The 25,311-nt window shown below is 36.3% G+C and overlaps 1 protein-coding gene across 1 annotated transcript; it reads left to right on the forward strand.

Moving 5' to 3' along the window:
* Window positions 1-18,480: 18,480 nt before the first annotated feature.
* LOC131690939 (uncharacterized) lies at window positions 18,481-24,784 on the forward strand. The gene is made up of 6 exons (XM_058977024.1): window positions 18,481-18,636; window positions 18,704-19,039; window positions 19,112-19,663; window positions 19,720-19,971; window positions 20,031-20,174; window positions 20,262-24,784. Exons 1-6 carry the CDS (start codon window positions 18,598-18,600, stop codon window positions 20,412-20,414), a joined length of 1,476 nt encoding a protein of 491 aa, XP_058833007.1. The 5' UTR covers window positions 18,481-18,597; the 3' UTR covers window positions 20,415-24,784.
* Window positions 24,785-25,311: the final 527 nt, after the last annotated feature.

Raw genomic sequence — 25,311 nt, forward strand, 5'->3', positions numbered from 1 at the left:
CCTTTAGATCCGCTTTCTCTTTCGGCTTGTTTTAGGTTCACTAGTGATATATCGCACGGTGTGATATATATTGTGATATCTTATTCAAGCACTGTTTGTTTTCACCGAATCCGCTATTGGCTACGGATACGCCTTATTAGCGATTTTGTAAGTGACGCGTATTGCAATGCGTATTACTGTCCGTTATAAGCTACGGACACGCTGTGTTTCTAGCGTTTTTCCACCACAGTTTGTAGGTGTTCGCTTAATGTTTTATGCCTTTTTCCACTACCGTAGCTTGGTCAGTGTAGGACTTAGTAGTTTTTCTTTACTTCGTGCCTTCTGTGGCGAGAATTGTGAGGATAAATCCTCTCTGGAGCCACCATATATCGTTCCGCCGAACGATCTTTCGCCGCAGAAGGGGGTGCTGGGTCTAGTTAGAAGCGTCCTGCGGTACAAGCCACTTCTAATTCTAGACTAAGTATAGTTTGTGGCACCTGCGTTACAAATACCACACGCTATAGCTTAATAAGCCGGGAATTCCTCGTCCAGTTAGTATCGTTCTGCGTAACAAACCAATACTAATTCTGGTCGTAAGACAATTTGCTTCCCCGCTTGCGTTACAAACAAGGAAGTAATTTGACTTTGGATTTAACAAGGTGGAAAACCAACGAAGAACTCCAGGGTCTGGACACGAAGTAAAGGATTTTCGACTGAGTGAAGTGGTACTTTCGACTGCTCGATTTCAACTTGATTTTATTATACAATTTTTTGGTTTATATACCTACTTTCCTAAGCTAGCTATTTACAAATAATCGATTTTTGAATCGATTTCATTTAGATTTGTTTTGGTACAGAATGTTAACAATGAATATTGTTGTCAACTCTGCACAAATGTTTTATTATCCAAGCCACCGCGCGAAGTCAAATATCGATATAATTATCGTCTTCGAATGCGCTGTGACCGGCAGTGGCACCGAAAATGCCGATGAAGCATATATGACCCTTGCGTGAGCGCGCATTGACTCATCGTTGGGCGCACTTGAATGTAATTTGATTTTCCTTCTGCCTCTTTAGGTCAGAACGAACTGTTCTATGTTGCGGTGGTTTGTTTTGATTCTGCCGAACGGTTTTTTTTGTGCTCGCTGCGAACAGCTGTTTGTGATTTTGCGTCGGCGACAATGGGAGTTACGTGAGCGCGAATGAAACAGATGAGCACCCGTTGCACTCGAACTCACGCAACTGGCGAAGTAAACAAACCACCGAGAATTGTCAAACATGAACTTCATTCATCATGAGTTCATTCATGTCGTCATCTTGTAGAACTCAATATCGGTGCAGGTTCATGAGTGACCGTAAACATTGAGATGACGGCACGATGATGAACTTTCATGTTTGACATTTCTCGGTGGTTTATCTTCTGCATTAGAACTCACGTAGCTCCCATGTAAACAAACCGCCGAGAATTGTCATCCAGCTCGTTTTATGAGGTTATGCTATGATGTCCTAAAACCTTATTGTCACAAACAATTTTCATCAACATTACGCTGTCAAATCCGGTGCCAAATTTAAAGTTGTTTCAAGATTGGACCAGCTTTGCCGAGTTCAGATTTTCCAGCCCGGGGACAATTTGACAGCTCCCATATATTGAACTCATAAGCAAACTTTGTGGTGATTTGGTGATGTCATGGCGGCTCGAATGGAACAAAATTTAAAAAAGGCGCATCCCATCTATTATTTTCTATATCTGTAAAAAAAGAACAAATTAAGCATTTCTATCACCAAATTTATTTCGCTGTTCAAATTAGAAACTGTCCATACCTTAACAGAAACATTGATTCCATTTTGGATCTAAATAATCCAAGATAAAAAAAAATCGATTTTCAGAAATACAAGAGCCACTTCCACTTCTATTGAAATTTCCGAAAATCTTCAGAATCGAACCAACATGAAATCCTCCGGTAGACGCCGTTCAATTAGTTTTCTGTCGGGCTGGAGCTGAGTAATATGCGAAATGAATTCTGAAGGTATCCGTACCAAAACCATCGCAAAATCTTTTGGACAAAATTATTGCAAAAGTCGAACAAAACTCTGGCAAGAGTCGAACATAATTGTATATTCCTGGCAGCATTCTTGCTAAAACCGAGCACTACCAGTTTGCTGCCAGAATTCTGGTAAAAGCGCACAAATTTTGCTAACTGTGTAGAAAATCCTACATATTTCGTTTATATTCCCAAACAACATTCTAGAATTCTTGACGTTCTTAATTAATTTGAAACAAGATGTCATATGTTCACGAATTGTTAGGCTTGGTGATTTACTTTCATTGGCCAAAATGATTTTCATTCATATTTCTCGGGCAAAAAGCACAAATGATTTACCGATTACACACTTCACACAACAATAATACCAAAAAACAACGACTTCCAGTTAAATTTATAATAAGATTTATGTACCTTGCTGACAGTTTCCAGTTAGGGATAAATTTATTCTCTAATAATTGTTTTCTTTATCCACATTTTGGAATACGCTTTTTCTAAATGTTGTTCTTGCTGCATTGACTGCGTTCATAACACACGTAACGAAACACGCTTTTCTCTTGAAACTATTTCGTTTCGTTGTTCGTGGTACCCATACGGAGAAGGCATACTAGCGCCACCATCAAATTAGTGGTACATATATGAAACAAGCACTATCTGTCAAGTTGTCCCCGGGCTGAGATTTTCAGCAGAGATGCCAGATTTGCAGACAAGTCTGCAAATTCGCAGACTTTTAATTTAAGCTGCAGATTTTTTCGATGGCGCAGATATTTGCAGATTTTTCCGTTTGGTTGCAGATATTTGCAGATTTTTTAGTTTGGTTGCAGATATTTGCAGATTTTTGAATATAAAGGCTTTTGGTTACACTAGCTTTCCTCACATTTTTTGTTCTTCCCAGACTTTTAAAATTATTACTGCAGACATTTGAAAACAGTACCTGGCATCTCTGATTTTCAGACTAGGTATGTGAATGTAATCCGCCAACGGATTCTACCGAACATCATCAATCTTTTGTACCTGAACTGGATGTTTTGGACAGCGGTGCATTGTTGGAGATAAGAACTGGAACACGAAAGTTAACCAGTTCAGAATTATATTGAACCGAGGAAAGGAAAAAATAGTTCCGAGTGGTAATGTCTTAAAACGCGATCGTGAGCTGCTGACAGTAAGCTGGTGGAGATTTATTGAGATTGTTAGCAAATCTGTAGAACTTTAACTACAGTGAATACACATCGACAGATTTGTGTCTAGTACATGCTGCCTAATCAAGACTTGAAACCTTTTTGCTGCAAGATTTTTGGACAGTATACTCACCAAGCTTGATAAATCTGTGAGTGGATAACAGCAAACAACAATGTACAGCAATTGATTTTCTTGCCCAGAAATAAGAATGCGCAAATGCTAAGAAAGTTAGTACTATGCCGGTAATGCATACAAGGGAAAACGTTTCCAAACGTCGTATATGATATTCTTGAGACAGCCAAACGAATGGAGTATCAGATTGGCAAGAATTTTTTTTACAAAATGGTAAGTTTTATCGGGTGTACTCTATATTGTATAATGAACGTTGGGTATATACCATATGGGGCACACAATAGTATTTCCATGAATTGTAACGTTCAATAAATTTTACCGCCCAATCACAGATCTTCCCCACGGTGATGCCACGAAACAAAAGCCAGGGTTGACCCCTTCGGTAGCGGCAGTGCAGCCGGATCTGGCGGAGTATCCGTTTGATACGCTAAACCTATTAGAGGACACTTCGCAGAATTCGCCAACTGAACGGACGGATCATCTGAGCAGTGCACTCACGGCTGGCTAGGATCATTTTACCGCTTCATTGGGTGCTGATGATGCAACCCATGCGTTGACTAATGGCATTTTCGTTTTTGACAGTGCACTACACCGGTGTAGTCGGTGCTACACTCATTCAAACTTGGGTGTAATCAGTCTATCTCTTTCTTTGCACTACACCGGTGTAGCACCAAGAAAAAACGAAAACGTAATTATGAAATTTTTCTCCAGTATTGAATTTTATTACTGCAAAATAAAAATGCTCGTTCATATCACGGTATGCTAGTGGTCCTTAGTAGTTGTGGCAAATCAGAACAAATACGAATGAGGAAAATAAACAAAATAATAAACAACAAATATTAAAAATTTTGCGTGATATTTTGAGCGAGGAATGAGGAGTTTGCCGAATGAGTTGAACTTAATTGATTAGGAATAACCAGTACAGATTGTTGTACAATCCTCTCCACCAGCCGTCAATCGAAAGTAGCTTAATGAAATGCTTAAAGAACAATAGTTCTCAGAAGACAACCCTAGTTACCCTGTGGATAATTCAATCATGCGGATCGAACAAAATTACCTCATCAGTTACAATCTGATAATTGTACAGGCGAGCGAACAAAACAGTCGCGTGCACTTCTGGTTCATCTTCATACAGAATCACAAACCAATATTGTTCATGTGACACGATTTGGGCTTTTGTCCCATACAACTATTAAAACCTGCACAAGATATGCTTTAGAGGGAGCAAATCCCTACTGTCTTCATGAATTTACTGGTCGAGTGATTTGTCACGGTTTATCCATGTATACCTATGTCTCGGAGCGGTGAATGTCAAACTAATGAAACAATAGTCCTTGTGGAATTATTCTTATTTATCTGCATGCATTATAACCACTGTGGAGAATGTATAAAGCATAATCCACACCTTTCCGATGCGATGACGGTTTAGTACCATGAAGGGGGTGGGCGTAGCGTATTGGTAAATCGATTGCCTTGTACGCAGCGCACCTGGGTTCGAGTCCCGACCCCGCACATAGGGTTAGAAATTTTTCATAAGAGATTTTTCTAACCCGAAGAGGCGAATGACCTTAAGGTTAAAACCTCTATAATTGAAATAAAAAAAAATAGTACCATGAACGGACACTAGTATTCGTCATATGCGAGCATTTGTCCGGCACGGTGTTTGCGTCGGACATGTTTGAATGCTCGCATATGACGTTATCCAGCAGTGTATGCATATGCTCTTGCACCTAATTTTATTTTACCACAATAAATAATACTGGCGCTATTTTTAAAAGCAAGTGTATTGAACAGGTAAGTTTTTTTGAAGTACAAGCCTAATACGATCGACTAAAAGCTGTTCGAGAATTACGTATTAATTTTATATATATATATATATATATATATATATATATATATATATATATATATATATATATATATATATATATATATATATATATATATATATATATATATATATATATATATATATATATATATATATATATATATATATATATATATATATATATATATATATATATATATATATATATATATATATATATATATATATATATATATATACACTCAACCGATTGCCGTAAAAATTTATACATAGTAGACATTCGTTAGGGAGAGTGTTTGTGTGCTATTGGTAGAGGATTTTCTGCCCGCTAGATGGCGCTTCGGAACAAATTGTGTTTTGCTTCTATTTCGTTGGAAGTCGCAGCAACGCGCGATGGGTATAAGCTAGTGTTTTATGCAAGCATCGTTTACGGGACTGTAAATATATATATTTAAGTCGTTTTTGATTGACCTCAAAACTGAGACCATTTTGACAACAGTTGGGGTTAGAATATATACAAATTCCGCTTCAGGCTAAAACGACATTAAATGCTTGCAGTTGCCAAAACCAGGCAATGGAAACGACAGCAGTGATCATGTCATCCGTCGTTGCCACCAGACTATTGTGTTGATAAAGATAATGAGCGTGCATGGGTCTCATGAATATTTCTGTATGGTACAGTTCTGGTTCCTGCAGCTCCCACCAGATGTTGAGCAACTGCTTCCATCGACAGCGGCAGATTTCTTGAAACCGCTACCCATTTACATTGTAAGTAGTGTTCACCTAAAATCTAAATGAAACTTATCAACTTATACAAATTTCATCAAAATATATCTTACCATCTATGTCGGAGTCTGAACCTGTGGTCAAATTCTGCGTAAACACCAGCATCAAGTTTCGGTCTATCTGTCACAAATCCGTATGTGATGGATTTAACATTTGTTGAACATCAATGCGTGAAGCGTAGGTAAAGACTATCAGCTACTACGTAGCCGAGAGCTGTAGTGCAAAGAGCATTGTGTACGATTCTTTGTATGTCGGCCATCCGTATTTGCAGATAGAAGAAAACGATCAGAAACAGCAGGCTGGCGTACGTTATGGCTGCAACTACGTTCGTGCTAATCATTTTTCGTGGGATTTTCATTCTTACCTACTGGAGGCACATCCGTTGCGGCATTGACCGGGGCATATTTGTTGTTTGCGAAACAGTTCCCGTTTCCCGTCAATGCCGGAGTAATACTTTATAAACAAATGGTCTCACCTACAGAGTGCGACAGTTAGCGACATTTTGTTTTGCTCTGCTCGCGAAGGAGGTTCATTCAAGTCAAAACAAATGTTTCGCAAAAGATTTGAGTAAACAATTCATGCGTACACGGAGAACTTTATATAATCATCGATAGCATACTTTTCTTCTGCCGTAATTTTTTTGCGTTTGACAAATTCTGTCTATCCATTCATTGAATGCATGCTAGAAGTTTATGCTAGAAAATACATAAAAATCACAACAGAAGAAAAGAGACGGGAATAGAAAGTATGCTAACTCTGCATATTTTTGTTTCTCAGTGTATATTTTATATTCCCCACCCGAAATTCATCCAAATGGTGTAAATTTTTGGGGAAACAAGGCAAAGTAGGATCTGAGAATACGGAGTGAAATGGGCAGCTCGAATGATTTTCGATTTTTTCAATAGTTAGAGACTTCAAATCACCGTGGCAATATGCAGAATCGATTCGGGAATGAAAAATGAAGCATTTCAGCATAAAATTTTTTTTGACAAGAAAGGTCTATTGGAAAACAAACTTTGAGATTATTGGGACGACTTATATATTTGTATACAAAAATAGATTACAATTGATACCAGTTACAATTTCTGATAGTACGAAATGTTAAATAGTCACAATAAATTCCAATAATTTGTAGAAATACAGAAATTAAATTTAATCGACAAATAGCTTTGTATTCAATGCAATGACCTGCAAAATTTCTTACACCAATCGATTGAAATTTATACCAGTTCTGATGAGCAATGGATGCGAGTTGCAATTACAGGAAGATGGAAATTGGAATTCCACATTTTATTTTAAATTTTTTTTACGGAGGCGAGAAAAAATAAGAAGCTGCGAGTCGGGTTTCCATTCGAGACATACCATGAACATCGGTTGATTGTCAATATTTTAACTGGTATTTATAGAATTCTTAGTTCTACAACTAGTAAAAGCAGTTTGAAAAATTAGCTTGGAATTGAGAATCTTACTGTTCGAATTAAAGGTACTAATAGGTAGTTGAAAACTACGGCAACATTGATAGAAAATATCCCAATTTTTAAAATTTTTTGCTCCTTGATGCAAATCATACATATTTTGCAGTTTTTCCGATGTGAAAAAATCTCAGAAATCGAACGGACCCTTTTTGGTCTTTGTCCGAATACGAGAAGTTGGGGTTATAGGGCCATTTGCATTCATATTAAATTTTATCATTTTCTCGTGCATATATCTCTATTATTCTTCACTCAATTTTAATAAACTATACCTTGTTGAACGTGTAAAATCCTAAGGAACAAAATAAAAATAGATTCGTTACCAGTAACATTCAGAAACATAAAATTATCTGTCATGTAGTCGCGATTTCACATTTTTATCATTAAATCGCACATATTAACTCTATTTAACAACAAAATTATTATTTAATTTACTACTTTTAGCGTAAAATACGCTTTGGAATAACATGAGAAAAGTTTCATTCCTGGAACAACAGGGGAAGTATGGGTATTAAGACATCTAATGAAAAAAAATGTAATTTGTAGAGTTAATGTCAAAAAATTTAATGTTTCTGAATTTTACTGCAAACGAATCTATTTTTATTTTATTTCTAAGAATTTTCCACGTTCAACAAGTTACATTTTATGAAAATCAATTGAAGAATAATAGAGATAAATGATAAAATTTAATATGAATGCAAATGGCCCTATAACCCCAACTTCTCGTATTCAGACAAAGATCAAAAAGGGTCCGTTCGATTTCTGAGATTTTTTCACATTAGAAAAACTGCAACATATGTATGATGTGCATCAAGGCGCAAAAAAAAATTTAAAAAATGGGAGATTTTGAAGACAAAATGACCCAGTACCCCTCTTTCTTTTTCGAGAAACAGAAAAATCTCTATTCAAATACTAAGGTTCTTTCCTTTAAAAAGATGTGTGAATTGTAATTTTCTGACTGCTCTTTCAAAAGTTATAGCATTTAATATATTTCATTTCTATATTTTCCCATAGCATAAATTTCAAAAATTTCAAGCGAAGTGGGTGGGGGTCTAGAATTGTCCAGATGATGTGAAATTTGCAGTGTTTCAAAAATCATTCCAAACAGCATGCGTTGAAAAAACCATAGTTTGACGAATCATCAAAATCCATGATTTCATCACTCATGGTTTTTTTGGCTCCTGAGGAGTGAAAACCGCCAAAGAGTGAAAACAGGTTGCTAGATTATAATTGCAGCATACAGTTTAAAATACCGAGCTCAATTTAGATTTTCAATTTTCATTTTATCAAGCACAAAAGCAAAACAGATCCTTGGTACAGTTCATGGCGAAAGCTTCTTTTCGATAGACCTCGAAGGTCATTTAGTGCCATTTTAGCTATAAGTCGATTTACACCAAAAGAACGCGCTGAAATCGTAGCGCTTTACATTGAAAACGATCGTTCAATAGTGAAAACTGTTCGTGCTTATCGTAAAAAAAATTTGGCAGGCTCACTTTACCCTTTCCGGCGGAGTAGATAAACAAAATTGTCGAATTTGGGGGACACAGAACCCACACGTTATATTGCGCACTTCCCACCAACCTGGACTCCGCACTTTCAAAGTGCGAGTGATCGAACTGCTACTGAAAACTGCGAGCTGTCAAAACACATATATTTCAAGTGATAGAGATGGTATTTTCATAGACAGACCAGTTGAATTAACCAGTCTATGAGAAGAATTTAATGGAAGAATAGTAAGTGCGCAGTGCGGTTAGAATCCAGCTTTTAGTGCCACAAGCAATACATCAAACACCATTGCACGGCCAGAAAGTAACTGTTTTGGCCGGAGTGTGCTCCAAAGCAATCATCGGTCCTTATTTTTTCAAAGAGGGAGAGACCATCGACAGGCCCGTGCGCAAGGGGAGGGTTTTAGGGGTTCAAACCCCTCCCATGAGAGCTTCGAAAATTTATGAACTTCATGATCATAAATGAAAATTTTAAACTGCGAGCCGATTTGACACACAATGCCATTTTGGTTCGGTCATTCTAGAAACAATTATTTGAAGAATCCCTGCGAGGGTGGCTGTGCAAGGATGTAAGTCAAGTTGGTCGGCATCGCTGGATCGGTTCACATCTCGACAACTTTCGATATTATATTTTATATTCATTTGTTCCGATCTTCGGAACAAATTATAAAAAATAGAACATACTATCTAAATTAATTAAAAATTCATAATAGCCAACTTATAACTATATTTGGTGACATTAAAATCAAACAGATGTGAAGTTTCGTTGAATTTGTAGCAGCATCTATCCACAGGATTGTTTTGACCATAAACAGGACGATGTCTAAGAATCCACAAAAGAGGACGGTTCCTTATAGTGCGAGGAGGTACAAACACATTAATCCGTGCAAGAATATCTGGGCAGTAAATATTATTACACAACATATCGAATCTAAACTTTCTTTGCAAGAATGTGCGGCGGAACTCTAACGTCGGTAACTAGGTTTGATACGAGTGCAAGTGTCGTTTTTGAATAAAATAAAAATTAGCGGCACCAGGTGACTTCCTTGGGGGACTCCGGTTGGCACATCGAGCAAGCTAGAACGTGTTGAACCAATTCCAACGAAAGTACTAAGACTAGACAGATATGATTACAACCATCCAGTTAACCGCGGAGGAAATCCTAGTCTTTGCAGTTTCAGAAGAGCAATGCTGTGTTCTAATAATGTGAGAAGCAGCAGCGTACATCTCATTGTAAATAAATTTTTCAAGGACTTTAGTAAAACAGTTCAAAAGTGAGATTCCTCTGTAATTCTCAATATTATGAATGTCCCCAGCCTTGTGAATCGAAATTATAGCCGCTTGTTTCCATGCACTCGGGAAGACGTTTTCAGTGATTGAGCGGTTAAAAATAATGCTAACCGGCAATGACAGTGATCGTGCACATCCAATTATGAATATCGGAGGCAAACAATCCGGGCCTGGTCGTTTCGATGAGTCGACACTGAATAAATCTTTCAACACGTCTGCTTCAGTCATATTCAAGCAAGGGAGACTGATACGGTATGATGGTAATGTGACTATATACCTACTCTTGTGACGGAGAGATAGCTGGGTTGATGAATACCCTACGAAAATGTACTGCAAAAAGGACTACGGACTCGGGTGTGGATTGCGCATTGGCATCTCCAAGATAAACATTTACGGGAATGCCACCAGCGCGTTTGCTGCTTTTCACAAACTTCCAGAACGTCGAGGGGTTGTTTCAAAGATTACTTTGGACAGGATTTATATACTCGCCGAATGCTCTATTCCAGGCTGTTTCGTAGTAAAGTTCGGTTCGGCGAAGAACAGCTTTGTTTTCGTCGGTCTTGTGACGAAAGTACAGCTTGCGTTGTTTTCGGATAATGTTGCGTAGACGACGAAGCTCGTAATTCCACCAGGGATATTTGTAGTTCGTCTTTCTGTTGACACGTTTCTTAGGAAGGGTGATGATTGGGATGAAAAAGAGGTTTAGATTTAGTCTGTAGATTTACTACAAACCACCACAGTACAGTGATAGAATATATTCGTAAATCGGTACGAATTAGTTTCGTACAGACAATTTTCATAAAATATACGATTCATTTTCGTACATATGATGAATCATTCGTAGTTCTATTGAAAAACTTTTATTTGTGCTGCTATATACGAAAGTCATTATAATATTTTCGAAAGCCATTCGTCAAACCATCAACGTCAAAAGAGCTTTAATAGAGGTAGAATATGGGGTCCTTGTTGCTATATGTCAGTAATTGTTGATCATCACGACCGACTCGTACTGGCTTTTAATCACCGTATTCATGTCCGCCGGATTTTGAAAGATTTTCTGAACTTATTTCGCTTACACTTGGTCCAGAACCCGTAACAGTACGGATTCGGACGGATCAGTTGAGCCATCACGAATTGTTCGTTGGTTTTGTATGAATAAGTTTAAGTTTTTCTCTCTTCCGGGATGATTCACAAAGAAGCTGAGCTCGTTCCATATTCCGCCGGAGCAATGTCAAAATAATATGCTATTAAATACGAAAACTTCTCTAAGATGAACAAAATGAATTCTTGCGGAATCGTTCGTAATATACACAACCGTTTATTAAAATAAACGCATCATTTCGTTTCATTCACGAAAAATAATGTTATCAACGAGGTAATGTAAACCAAATATGTAAAATTTACGAAAACTTTGGTTCACCAAGCGACCATTCTTCAATTCATGAAATGAACGAAACCTATTATTTACAATGCACGTATTATTTCGTTGCAGAAAACGACGAATGAACTTGTGCATTGCACGATGAATTTCATTATATTTACGAATTTATATTTGCAGATTCCTTCTTAAGAACAGATATTGTACCAGTTTGTTGAACCAAGCCGACAAAAAACTCAGCCGTCCGGAACTCGATAAAACCTTTCAAAGTTTCTATACCTTCCTTATATAAGGATCGAAAAAAATCAAAACCCCTCCCTTGAGAATTTTCTGCGCACGGGCCTGACCATCAACAACGCACGTTACCGTTGGATTTTAGCGCACTTTGTCTGTCCACAAATGCAGAAAAAAAGGTCTGAAAAACTTCTATTTTCAACAGGACGGGACACCTTGCCACACCGCAATCAAGTTCTTGCAGAGCAAATTCCCAGGACGCGTTGTCTCATAAAATGGTGATTTGGAATGGCCTCCTCGTTCTCCGGATACGGTGTCAGACTTTTTTCTGTGGGGTTACTTGAAAAGTAAACTGTATTCTAGCAATCTTAAGTACCTTGACGAACTCAAAGCTAATATATGAGCTGAAATTGCTGCGATTAAGCCCGAAATGCTGTCCAATGTCATGCAAAATGCCCGCAAAAGAACTGCTTTTGTGTATCAAATGGGGGTGGTTATTTAATCGACGTTGAATAATAAACCTGGTTTATAATAAATGGCATAAAATATCCTAAAAAAACTTGTTTACTTATGAAAACGGCTAAAAAATGGCGGAATTGTTCAATGTTGTAAAAGGATACATCCAGCTGGCGCACCCTGTACCTTCTGCTAGGATGATTGAGAAATTAAACATACAAATTTTGAAGACCTGTTAGCAAAGTTTGAAATTAAATTCGGTCCATAAGCGGCGACAGAACAAGAATCATAAACCGGAGTGGGCAGGAGGAGCCAAAACCAGGAGTGAAAACCAAAGAGTCAAAACCCACTTGGATTGCTTTGATTGTTATACTAACTCCCAGAAACGTGCATAACAATGATTGGACATAAATTTGAACAACGTCGGCAAACAAATGAATCGAGCAATGTTTTAGTATAGAGGGTAAGATCCTTGAGGAACACCGGACCCGAAACGATGAAAGGATGATATGGTTCCATTACAGCAGACTCCTTGTTTACGTTCAGACTAGTAAGATTGTATTAGGCTGACAGCCATACTGGAAAATTGAAAAGATGAAACCATTTTTTTTTTCAAAAGTGCGAGCCTCTCGGTCACAAGCTTTTGCAAAATCTTTTAATAAAATAATAGCAATTCCTCTTTTATCTATTGTTTTAGCACAGTGATTCTCAATCTGGGGTCCGCGGACCCCTAAGGGGGCCACGAAGTCGTTGCCGGGGTCCACGAAGAAAAATATATTTTCCAAATGCATATTAAAATTTTAAGTCTTGTTAAAAAAACATTGATAGCATACAAAATCGATGTTTATCAGTGGGGTTCCGCAGCAACCCAGGTTGATTTCTAAGGGGTCCGTGGTACGAAAAAGGTTGAGAAGCGCTGTTTTAGCAATATCCTCGTGTCCTTTCATAAGAGCTGTACCGGCACTGTGATTAACACGGAAACCAGACTGGGAGGGACTTTAGAAATTCGGAGGTCGGACAATCCTTCGCTGTTTCTCTTTTTTTCTTGGTATAATTTTTAATTTTGAGGATGGCAAAAAAGGAAACATGTTGTATCTCTTTTCTGAAAAATTCCAAGAATTTGATCCATGTCAAAATAAATGTTTTAGGATAGCGATTCCACGAATATGTACGACAGTCAGAAAGTCGCGATTTTCTAAGAAATCGATGGATTTCAAATTACCCCACGGTCTTAATAGCCTCGAGTCCCCTCTAAAATAACAATTATTATCGCTTATATTGTTCCAGGGCCTACTTTGATGCGTTTGATTTGTTGCTCCACGTTCGCCTCGTGCAATTGCAATTGGAGATGAATGAAAATCTGCATTGACTAAATCGGTACTTTGTTCGTTTGACGTTTTCAGTTGCATTACTTAAGCAAATCGCCCTTTTAGGTAGATAGATGTGAAAAAAGTTACCGGTCAAATGTCCTAATTGTTAGTTTGAATCCTCAGATACATTTTGGTGCCATAAATAGGTTCATTTGCACCACTCAATACCAGCGCTAGGCGAAAATTTGCAAACGTCTACGTTTTTCCATCCTTTTACAATGTAAGGGTAATTCGGACCTCCCTACGGGGCAGTTCATACCGTCATTTTTCTTTAATTTTTTGCAATGGAATTATGTTTACCTATAAAATATATATAAGAGACACTCCTTAAGAAGCAAAAAAAAATGAATTGCTTTACAAAAACTTAATCTGGTATGTCAGAGCTGTCGATTAGCGACCCATGTATTTTCTTTGCTGTGACGTCTGCAATGATGTGCGCAGTCGCACGCCGTTGAACGGTGGTTGACGGAATAGGGGGTCCGATTAGCCCCGTACGCTCATTTCGCATAAAAGTGGTTAGCGTTTCGAAAATATCTGTGGTTTCACCCAAACAAAAAGCTTTCCATAAAATAGAAGCCTCAAGCTTTCCAAAAGACTTACCTTCACTTTTCCCTTTTATTTGTTGCTTTGATCATGATTTTTCCATTCTAACGATTTTTGTTTTGAGAATGACAAACAAACGATACACGGTATATCTCCTTTCTACAAAGAACAAAGAATAATTCAGTTCTCAAAATTAATGTTTCAAAATAGTGGCCCCACGAATATGTATGATAGTTTATTTATTTATTTATAACTTGGAATTTTTTTAAGTAGTAGGGAAAAAACCCTTTGAGTGAAATTTGCTTTTGTAATATCTTTTCAAAAGGCATAAAAACCTACTTTTCTTTTCAAAATATATAAATACAATAAATTCTCAAACTAATTTAGCTCACTCGGTTAAATAAAACCATAACAGAGCTAAGCTTCATTATCCACATGTATATAAAGTTCAAGGGATGTCAGCGTTGTTGTCTTGATAAATGAGTTGTCGTATTCAAATACCTGAAAATATATTACATTGTTGAAGTACCAAAGTTTAAGATTGGATCTGATTAGAAATTCGAAGATGATTTTAAGGACAACAAAATCTCTATTACTTAGTACATCTCTAACAGAATGAATGATTGGTTTTCCTACAGAAGAAAGGGCAGACAAAAGATTCAGTCTCTTATTTCAGAAAATTGAGGGCAATGTAAAATGATATGATCAATATCTTCATAGGACTCTAAACATTCTACTTCTACTTGAATAGTGATTTGATATTATACGAGAAAATGTTTGAATAAATAATCTTCCAATATTTAATCTATAAAACCAATGTTTACTTTTAACTTTTGGTAAAATATTATGACACATACGTCCCAACTCACTAGTATCCCATGCATGTTGCCAAAGTATATAAATTTTATGACGAATTAAAGGAAAGTATTCGTTACCGTGAAATCTACGATCATAAAAAAAACCTCTTGATGCTCCAATTTTAGCCAACCTATCTGCTGGTTCATTCCCATATATTTCACAATGTGATAAACCTAAATAAATATTATTGCGAAACCTTTTGAATTCATTTTGTTAATAAGATCTCTAATCATTTATATAAAGTGATGTGTTTTGTTATTGAAATTTATAGAATAAAGAGCTAATAAAGAACTAAGACTATCAGAACAAATGAAATAAGATTGTGGCACTAATTGTTTAATAACTTAACATGTAAAATATAAAGCTGTTATTTCTGCAATAAAAATTGAACATGGAGAGCGTAAACGAAAAAAATAATTGATATGCGAATTATAAATTCCAAATCCCGATTTTTTATCAAGCTTTGATCAATCTGTGAAATAAATATTTTTTCGTTTATATTACTAATTTTCTGATTTAAAAATGTTTCAGCAAATTGAGAATGATTAATTGAAGGAATATTGTAAAGTTGTGTTACCAAAGATGTGTCTATTATTGGTTTTGTACAATAAATATTTATGTCAAATGAATAATAAAAATAGGATGGAGATTCAACTATTCCTTCTGTGATACACGATATGAAAGGCATTCGAATTCTTCTAGTAGGATTGATTTCACATAAGGTATTAAGGGATCATCCATAAATGACGTAGCATTTTTTGAGTGATTTTTAACACCCCCTCCCCCATCGTAGCATTTCGTCACAAACCTCTCTCCCCTGGTAATTACGTAGCTTGACGGTAACCATGCCCCCCCTTGTCACCGTAAATTTTTTTAAAAATTCTATTCTAAGCTACGTAGCATGACATGACCCCCTACCCCCCTGTCGTCACACATCATCACAAAATACAAAATTCCCCCCTCCCCCATATAATGCTACGTCATTTATGGATTACCCCTAAGAATAGAAATTAGGGGATGAGCAGTAGATAAACATTGAGTTAAAACCTACAATTTAGTTCAAGAAATCCAAGTTTCAGAGGAAGAATAGTAGAAATAACCTCAAGTGATTTAATATGTGTAGATTGCATTAAACCTAGACATATTCTTATACATCGAATTTGAATTCTCTCTAACTTTAGAAGATGTGAGTTTGCAGCTGAACCAAAAGTGTAACAACCATATTCTAAAACTGATAAAATAGTGGATTTATAAAGTATTATCAAATCAGAAGGAGTGATGCCTCTCATGAAATTAATTCTCTTATTACAAGTTTTAAGAAGGTAATCAATATGTGTTTTCCAGGTAAGTTTACTATCAAACCAAATACCTAAAAATTTATATTCATAAACCAGCATGATTTCCTCAACATAGAGATATAGATGGAAATTTGAAATGGTACGTTTGCGGGAAAAAATAACATATTGAGTTTCAGAAACCAAAAAAGTAAATCCATTATCAAGAGACCATTTCTCTAATCTATTCAACGCGGTCTACATAAAATGTTGAATGAGGGACCTATCTTTTCCTACAACTGAAAGTACCTTATCATCAGCAAATCGATAAAATATGCATCCGTTGGGTATAGTTCTGGTTTTATCACTAGTGTAAATATTATATAAAAAGGGACTCAAACAAGATCCTTGAGGTAAACCAAAATAACTATACACTCAGGTTTTTTTTTACGCGGGGGATACGAGCCGCGTAATTGAAAACCGCGTAAATGAAAACCGCGTAAATTTCAAAATCCGCGTAAATGAAAACCGCGTAAATTTCAAAATCCGCGTAAATGAAAACCGCGTAAATTTCAAAATCCGCGTAAATGAAGACCACTTAAATTTAAGAATCCGCGTAATCATTGATGGATACCGCGTAAATTCCAAAATCCGCGTAAATGAAAACCGCGTAAATTTCAAAAACCGCGTAAATGAAAACCGCGTAAATTTCAAAAACCGCGTAAATGAAAACCGCGTAAATTTCAAAATCCGCGTAAATGAAAACCGCATAAATTTCAAAATCCGCGTAAAAAAAAAGCGCGTAAAAAAATACCGCGCAAAAAAGAACCGCGTAAAAAAAACTTGAGTGTATCAAGATAGTTTAATCGAATCATTTAAAGGAAAGTGCATAATTTTGAAAGAGAAAAGATTATTGAGAAAATTAACAATGTTCGATAGTCAGAAAGTGTTGCTATTTTCTGAGAAATCGAGGGGTCCGAATCCCCCACTGTCTTAATAACCTCGGATCTTCCTATTGAAAATGAATGCGGCTTAATATGATCAATTTTCATTCAATGAATTTGAATATTTGTAACTCTGCCCACTATACTAAGGGAATTTTTCCAATTAATTGCAATAAGGGACCATTCATAAATTACGCAACGCTTTCAGGGGGAGGGGTACGGCAAGTTGACATGTTGTAACATAGGGGGAGAGGGAGTAAGCTAGATCGTTACGTAACATGTTTTCACCGAAGAAAAAAAAATTCAAAGAATTTGTTACGTAATAGAGGAAGGGGGATGGAGAAATTTGTGACAATTTGTTACATGGAGGGAGGGGGAGTCAATTTTGGGCAATTTTTGCGTAACGCAATTTATGAATGGTCCCTAATTCAATGAATCATACGAAAATTTACTCATCATGTAAAGAACTTGTTCATAATTATGTTGGTTCGTAACTAGTTAATTCCGCAGGAAAAAACTATTCCTGATCCAAAACCCAAATGTCAACGATATTCGGCTGTGAAAAAGCAAAGTTTTTTTTTTCGAAAATGATGAAAACGACCAAAACATTGAAATTTTAAATTCACAGTAATTTATCAAGATTGAAAATCTATGGATCTGACTACATGCAATAGTGGCCACACTGGTTTACTGTGCAAGTACACAGAAAGAGATATTCCAGAAAAATGAAGCTTTAAAATGCATTTATTTCAATTTTAATTTACCAAAAAATAAACAGCAATTAGTTTTGTAAAAAATACACTGAACTAGAAAACACACCGGTTTTATGTCGTTTTTGTTTCAAGCAAAACTGAGTCAGGTTACACCCCCAACTGCTGGCAAAACGTATGAACTGATAGCAGTTGCACAGTCACGAAAACTATCACTAATACTATAATGGATACATTCAAAACAAACAAGCTTACATGCGGATGGTGGCAATTTTTATATTCTTTAATTGATGTGTGTTCAGATTCTAGTGGGTCTAGGTCCTTTGTAACTGTGAGAAATTATGCAGAGAACATATTATTAATTGAAAATGATATCTCTATCCATCGTTGTAAATGTTGAAAATGCATTAGACACCAATCTACAGTAGATTTCAAATTTTGTTTAATATTTCCGATTCATCGGGACATGTTGTCAAGGAACGTAGCTGTCAGATACTAGGTCATTTACACAAAGTTGTTATTGATTTATTCTCACCACAGATTTGTGGGAAAGTAAATAAACATCAGAATTTAGCTTAATTAAAATCTTTCTTGAAATACAATAGATAGTACTGATGGAAGAGGAGGTGCACATTAATGATCTACCTGAGGAGGTAAGTTTTGATACATTAAAAACTATGTTTTAATATTTCTATTTCATTTATCTCCGTCTCCCGCTAGATTCTTCCGTACATTTTCGATAACCTAGCGCTGCAGGATCTGAAAAATGTTTCACTGGTATGTAGACTGTGGTCAGAGATCGCCTTTTCGGGCCGTTTTATGAGTCGAATAATGCTGAGGCTGGACTTTCGTGATGGCATACAAAATCATTGCGAACGCTACCTGCTGGACAGTAACCGTGCGTATCGCCATATCGGTTTCTACTACCGGAGCGACAAGCTGGAATTGGATACGCTGCTTTCGGTGCTGGAAAAGTTTGAAAACTCGGTAGTCACACTAAAAATATGCCCAAATTATTTTATCATGCTGCCTGATCTGCGGCTGATTCTGTTGCAGGTAGGTAGACAGTACTTCACTTGTATAGGGAACGTATTTTTTGTGTGAATGTTAACAAACCCTTTTTTTCAGGTACCCAACTTGGAAAGTTTGTTCATCGTGTCTCGAATATGTCCTGATTTAAGCAGAAGAGATGCAGGCATGTCTTTCCCGGTGATGCGAAAACTGAAACATCTGTACCTGGAAAACGACGGTGGCCTTCAACTGGACGAAATCGATTTCCGCGTTATGACTCCGAACATCGTCAGCTTAGACATGGATTGTGATTCGGAACGAGCGTTGACCGTGTACGAACATTTCAGCCAGCAGCTGCGCGAGTTAGCTGTTTTCTTCAAGCGTGATGACTTTTTCCTCCCGTTTTGTGAGCTAAGATTTTCACAACTGGAGGTACTTGATTTCTATAGTGATGATCACCAGTTTGAAATTCCGAACTCGGTACAAATAGTTTGTAACTTTTTCCGAAAAATGCCAAAGTTGCGAAAAGTTACGCTTCGGTGCAACATCAATGAGGACGTGCTGGCGGCCATCACCGAAAGCTGTCCAGAACTGGTTACAGTCTATTTGAAGGGAGACAATTTAGGGGAGAAGTCATTTCGGCATCTCGGACAACTGAAGAATCTCAAGGTTGGTTATTTTTTTTTTTCTGTGACACAAATAGTTACTAATTACTCCTTCAACAGAGTTTAAAAATTGAGGGCTGGATACGGTGTAACATTCTACAGGGGTGCAGTCCAATTCCTTCTCTAGATCAGATGTATCTCCACTCGGTGCTGGTGGATGATACGCAAGGTTTCTTCCGGTTGCTTAAAGATATCGCTCCAAACCTTCGAACGTTGGAAGCCATTGAGTCGGATATCGATGATGAATGTTTGAAGTACATTAGCTGCAACATTGCATCGCTCCGATCTTTAGTTCTCGAATTTTGTCCAAATGTAGGAACCTCAGTGGACTCGTTGTTTGAATATTAAACTAAATAGTTTCGATCTTACAGCTTACCGAAGAAGCTTTTAGCTTCATGGATAGACTCAAACAGTTACGCGAACTGAAACTTGGCTATCTGGATGTTCCTTCGAACCTGTTCGAACTGATGCCACGAAACTCCGTGCGTCATTTCTCTCTGTACCGCTGTGATAAAGTAAGCACAATTTTGCGTTAAATAAATTAGATTTTAGAAAATTAATTCATTCGTTTTTCTTTTCTTTCGACACCGTCACACTTCCAGCTGGACGATGCGGCATTGCTAGTGATAGCGGACAAGTTTCCACGTCTCTGCTATATGGAAATCGCTAGTTGTCATAAAATTACTCTTGAAGGCGTCACAGCAATGCGAAAAGCGTTGCCTAACACAGAAATTGAGAGTTTTATGCTTTTCTAGCTAAACGGGAGAACTACCAAGTACTACAATGTATTTTTCGAACGAATGAGAAGTAACCGGGGAGTAAATCGTATCGTATTGTGACGGAACAGGTTGGTGGACGGGTTGGCGGCCATTCGTGGACATTGCTGGTACTATTGGCAGTTATTGCAGAACGGTTTGTTTAGCGGTTTGATTGCTGTGATTAAGGAAAAGTTTCAAAATTTTAAGAAGATTCTGTGCTGCATCGCTAGTATTTTACCGTGGTAGAAAGGAGCCGCTTGGCACATTTAGTTTAATTAGATCAACTTATATAACCAGTTTTTCTTACATAATTAGAATTCTAGGTTTAGGTGTGTATTGCCCGAGCAAAGTCTGATACCAAATTGAAGCTAAACTTGATGTTGGGATGAGGTTGCAGGCAATTACCATAAAGAAAATAATAACTAGAAACCCCATTGTAACGAATCACTCGTTAGGGGAGAGTGGGTACGCTTGATCCCACTTTTGTTTTTTTCTCATAACTTTTCAATGAAATAAAAAATTTAATTGCAATATACGCCAACTTGTAGTCAACTCGAATTGTACGAGCTATGAATAATGTGTAAACCCGAATACTATGTCTGGTCAGTAATATTTTTTGAAAATCATACCAAAACGAGGTTTTTGTAAAAACGTGTTGTAACTTGATCCCACGCCTGCTAGGGATAAAGAAACAGAGCGCACTATGACTTATAGACACCTAAGTTCAGCTAACCACCTATCCTAACAAATTAATTAATAAGACTACCTTTTTAGATGCACGACAAACTTTTACCACAGTAGATAGTCAAGACAACTATTTGCGGTAAATCAATGCTGTTTAACTGGCTTTTCCAACCTTCAATAACTTTTACCATGATTTGTTAACGGAAAAAGCATTTTAGATCAATTAATAGGGACTTTATGAAAATGATGCTTTTCTATTTGTATACATTTCGAATGCGTTTGAGAGAACTAATGATAGGGATCAAGAATACCCAGTGTTACAGGAATCATAGATACCTGTGTATGAGGTGAACAAAATTTAATTTTTTGACATTAAAAATGTCTTACTCCACTATCTGGGGCTAGGTGTCATTCTAAAATCTAAACTATCTCCCATGTAACGAAACTATGTAACGTTTGCACGCTTATAACTCCGATATTACTAGATGGATTTTAATCATTCATACACCAACCGATTCAGAAACACCTAACTTAAATATTGGTAATAATTTAATATCTCCCCAATAAAAGTAGACTTTTGAAAATTGGTAAAATTAAAAAGTTCACAAAAAACGGGAAAAATACCATTCGTGAGGCAGATTTCTCAGACACAGCCGTCAAAAGAGGGCAGCTTAGTTGCTCAATGAAACACAAAAAGTCATAAATAGAAGCAACGCATGTCCGTTTAAATCAGTTGTTGCTCTTATCCCACACGAGCAACGTCGTCTCCGGGCGATGCAATAAGCGCTGTCGATTTTCGGTAACGTTGGCATTTGCACACACTCGCACCTAAGTGACTAAACCATATACGGTTAGTTTATAAATAGAGGTGACGCGTACCCGTTTGAATCAGTTTTTGTTCTTATGTCGAACGGGTAAGATCATGGCTGCAGTGTCTGGGCACTACAATAAGCGGTAGACGCTATGCATTTTCGGCAGCGGTGGCCGTGTGCGGATTTGTCGGGTACCAGCATGGTGTCACAGAATGATTTGCAAAGTGGGTGGGCGTTAAGAGTGTTGCGTTTGAAAAATATATATTTATTTTTATGCATGCGTGTGCGTTGTAACTTGTTAATCCATGTTTACGGCGCTTTGTAGCTGCGTAGGGTAAAGAGCCTTTTGGTTTTCATGTTTCATATTTCGGTTATATGTTTTTTATCAGTAAGGCATCTGACAACGTGCTTCTGTAGTTATTGCACTGTTCAGCAGCGTAGTATTTTATATAGGAGAGTACACTCAGGTTTTTTACGCGGATTTTGAAATTTACGCGGTTTTCATTAACGCGTTTTTTTTAAATTTATGCGGTTTTCATTTACACGGCCTGTATCCCCTGCGTGAAAAATCTGAGTGTAATTGCATCGGAAACAATCACATTCCCAGCAGAACTTTTTGTTTTCTAATTTCAAACACTTTTGTTTCGTACTGCACACAACGGAAAATTTTAAAACAGAACTTACCGTCCCAGTAGCAGTTGAAGCGGGTGTTCTTTTTCGATTCAAATTCAAGCCATGTCTTAAGCGTTACTGGATTTAAAATTGTTTTCCCAGTTTAACCAGTCAAAATATCTGTCCTACCCTATGTATTTAAAACACAGTTCTAATTGCGTTTTAAGGTATACAACAAATACGGTTGAGTATACTAATTTAAATTTTAAAATAAATCTGTTTTAAATTATGAAACAAACCTCTGTACTGAAGATATAATTATGTCAGTCCTATTACCACATAAAACACCTATATAACATAAAACGCTGCAGAATTGGTTTAATAATACAATGTTTACACTACAGAGTTATAACACGTTTTAATAATTAGCAGAGTTTACAATTTTCGCATTCGTGAACAGAATAAGGCGATATTTCACCTACTTCGACCAGCAATAAAAAAGCAAACATACGATGTAACATTGTTTGCTCTCTAACTTTTCTCGACAAGACAGCATTGGATCTTATCTTTTCGCGGTATAATATGAGATGATATTTTCGCGCCTAATGTAAAACTGCCGAATAACTAATGGTTTCGTAAAAATTCACAAAAATGAGTAGATACAGATCCTTAGAATGAAAATACTGCAATAATGTGGGGAAATAAATTCTATAATGTAATATATTAATGGTTTTTCTTGAACTTAATTTATCACGAGGTTCGAAGCAGCGAAATTATCACGCTTCCATACTGCATTGTCAGCAAATTCTCACAATTTCTTGAAAGGTGAAAAGTTGGGTCGGTGCCTACTAAGGATGAAAAAGCTGTGCGATAAACTGCTTGTCGTGAGAATGAGCGAATATTTTAACCTCCTGTTTTTTTTTTTAATATTTTAAAACTCTCTTTAATATTATTAATTAGCAACAAGAAAAATGTCACCAAGATAGCATAAAAACCCGTTTTAACTGGTAGTGTGAACGTTGCATAACAATGTAATTTATCAAATAATTTCATTTTTCCACCACTAATCGATTAAGAAATACTTAAACTTAAGATTGTTTACTTAAGTTCATTAGTACATTATTGAAAATTTAAATGGAAAATGAAATTTCATATTTTATGGAGAATCTGTATATTTCCGTTGGCGGGCGTGGGTTTCCTCATCACAGCTTTCAATATGGAACTTTTCCTTTGAATATATTTTCTGGACAGACCAGCCTATTTTTACTAGATGGATCAGCCAAATAATGCCAATCACCTAGTAAGATACTTGATTAATTAATAGATTACCGTTAAAAGACCTTCAATAAATTATGTTTTAATGGGGAGGGTATATAGCAAATTGTAACATATGAAAACAGGCGAGTGAACAAGAACGTGTGTCGATATGTGTGATAGATAAAATTCATTTGCACGCTCTTGAAAAAAGCTATATTTTTAATGTCCCCGTGGTCGTGTCCTGTACACAACCCTTTAATTTTTTTGGAATGTGTTGTGAAACTTTTTATTCATAAAACGTGTTTTTCTAGGCAAAAGCCTTTAAAAAGTTATCGTGCATGAAAATATTCATAAATAATTATTTCGACGATCTCGTACAACCGCACAAAAAATTTGGTGATAAAATCTTCGAGATGGATTTAAACACATATTTTCTAAAATATTTTACAACTTTTCCAAACCAAATGTAATACATCAAATTTGTTTTTTAAACATCATAAACGAGCAAATATTTTATTTTCTTTTTATATTGTTATAACTTTATTCGTATAGGTTATGAGATATGACCAGGGAATCAAATATGCCCAAGGATCAAGTGTCCTCACTCTTCCCTACACTGAATCAACGCGATTCTGCAGAAACGGTAGCGTTAGGTATACTATAAATATACCATGCGCATTTATCAATACCTACTGAGGGATTCCATGAGAAACCGGCCGACCACAAAATATGACCATCGTCGATTCGAACGAAAATTTGAAGTTGAGTTCGGTTTATGAATCTCTTTGATTTTCTCTGATAATTGCAATGTTTTGATACAAGAGCAATTTTTTACAGGGGCGTAGACATTTCTACGCGAATTTTTTTAAATTTTTTCGTTCGATTACTGTATTTTATACAGCTAAACTTTCTGAGAACGAGTTACAGGTAATGAATATTTCTGTACAAAAAACTATACATTGAAAAAATGTCATTTTTCATAAAAAAATTGTGTTAAAAATTTAAATTGCAGAAAACCCACTTTTTCTAATCTTTTATATTTTGTCAACAACATCCTAAAGAGAAAAGAAACATTTTGAATATAATTCTATGATGGAGAACTTATCGGTAAAAAAGTTTTTCTAACAAGTTTATACATGATTTTAAATTAAATACTGATTGACATACAAAGCTGTAATTTTATTACAGAATTTAATTCTAAATATCGTTTTAAATCAAAATGTATTTAACAAAAATCTTCCAAAATGCGATAGTTTTCGAGATATTTGGAATTTTGTTCCAACATAAACAGTTAATTCGTGTAATTATAGCTTTTTAAAAGTTATTCGTGTTACCCCATCGTAAAATGTCAAAAATCTAGTTTTTCTCGTTTTACAGACGTAAAAGAAACTTTTTCAGTGTATTTGGATTATAGAGAAGCTTCCAATAAAAAAGTTTTCATTACAACAAATTTTGACATATTTTCATAATTCATACTATTTGCAGTCAACAATACAATTTTATTTTTGAATATGTTTCTAAACGCAATT

The sequence above is a fragment of the Topomyia yanbarensis genome, chromosome 3, assembly GCF_030247195.1.
Source record: "Topomyia yanbarensis strain Yona2022 chromosome 3, ASM3024719v1, whole genome shotgun sequence".
Lineage (NCBI taxonomy): Eukaryota > Metazoa > Arthropoda > Insecta > Diptera > Culicidae > Topomyia > Topomyia yanbarensis.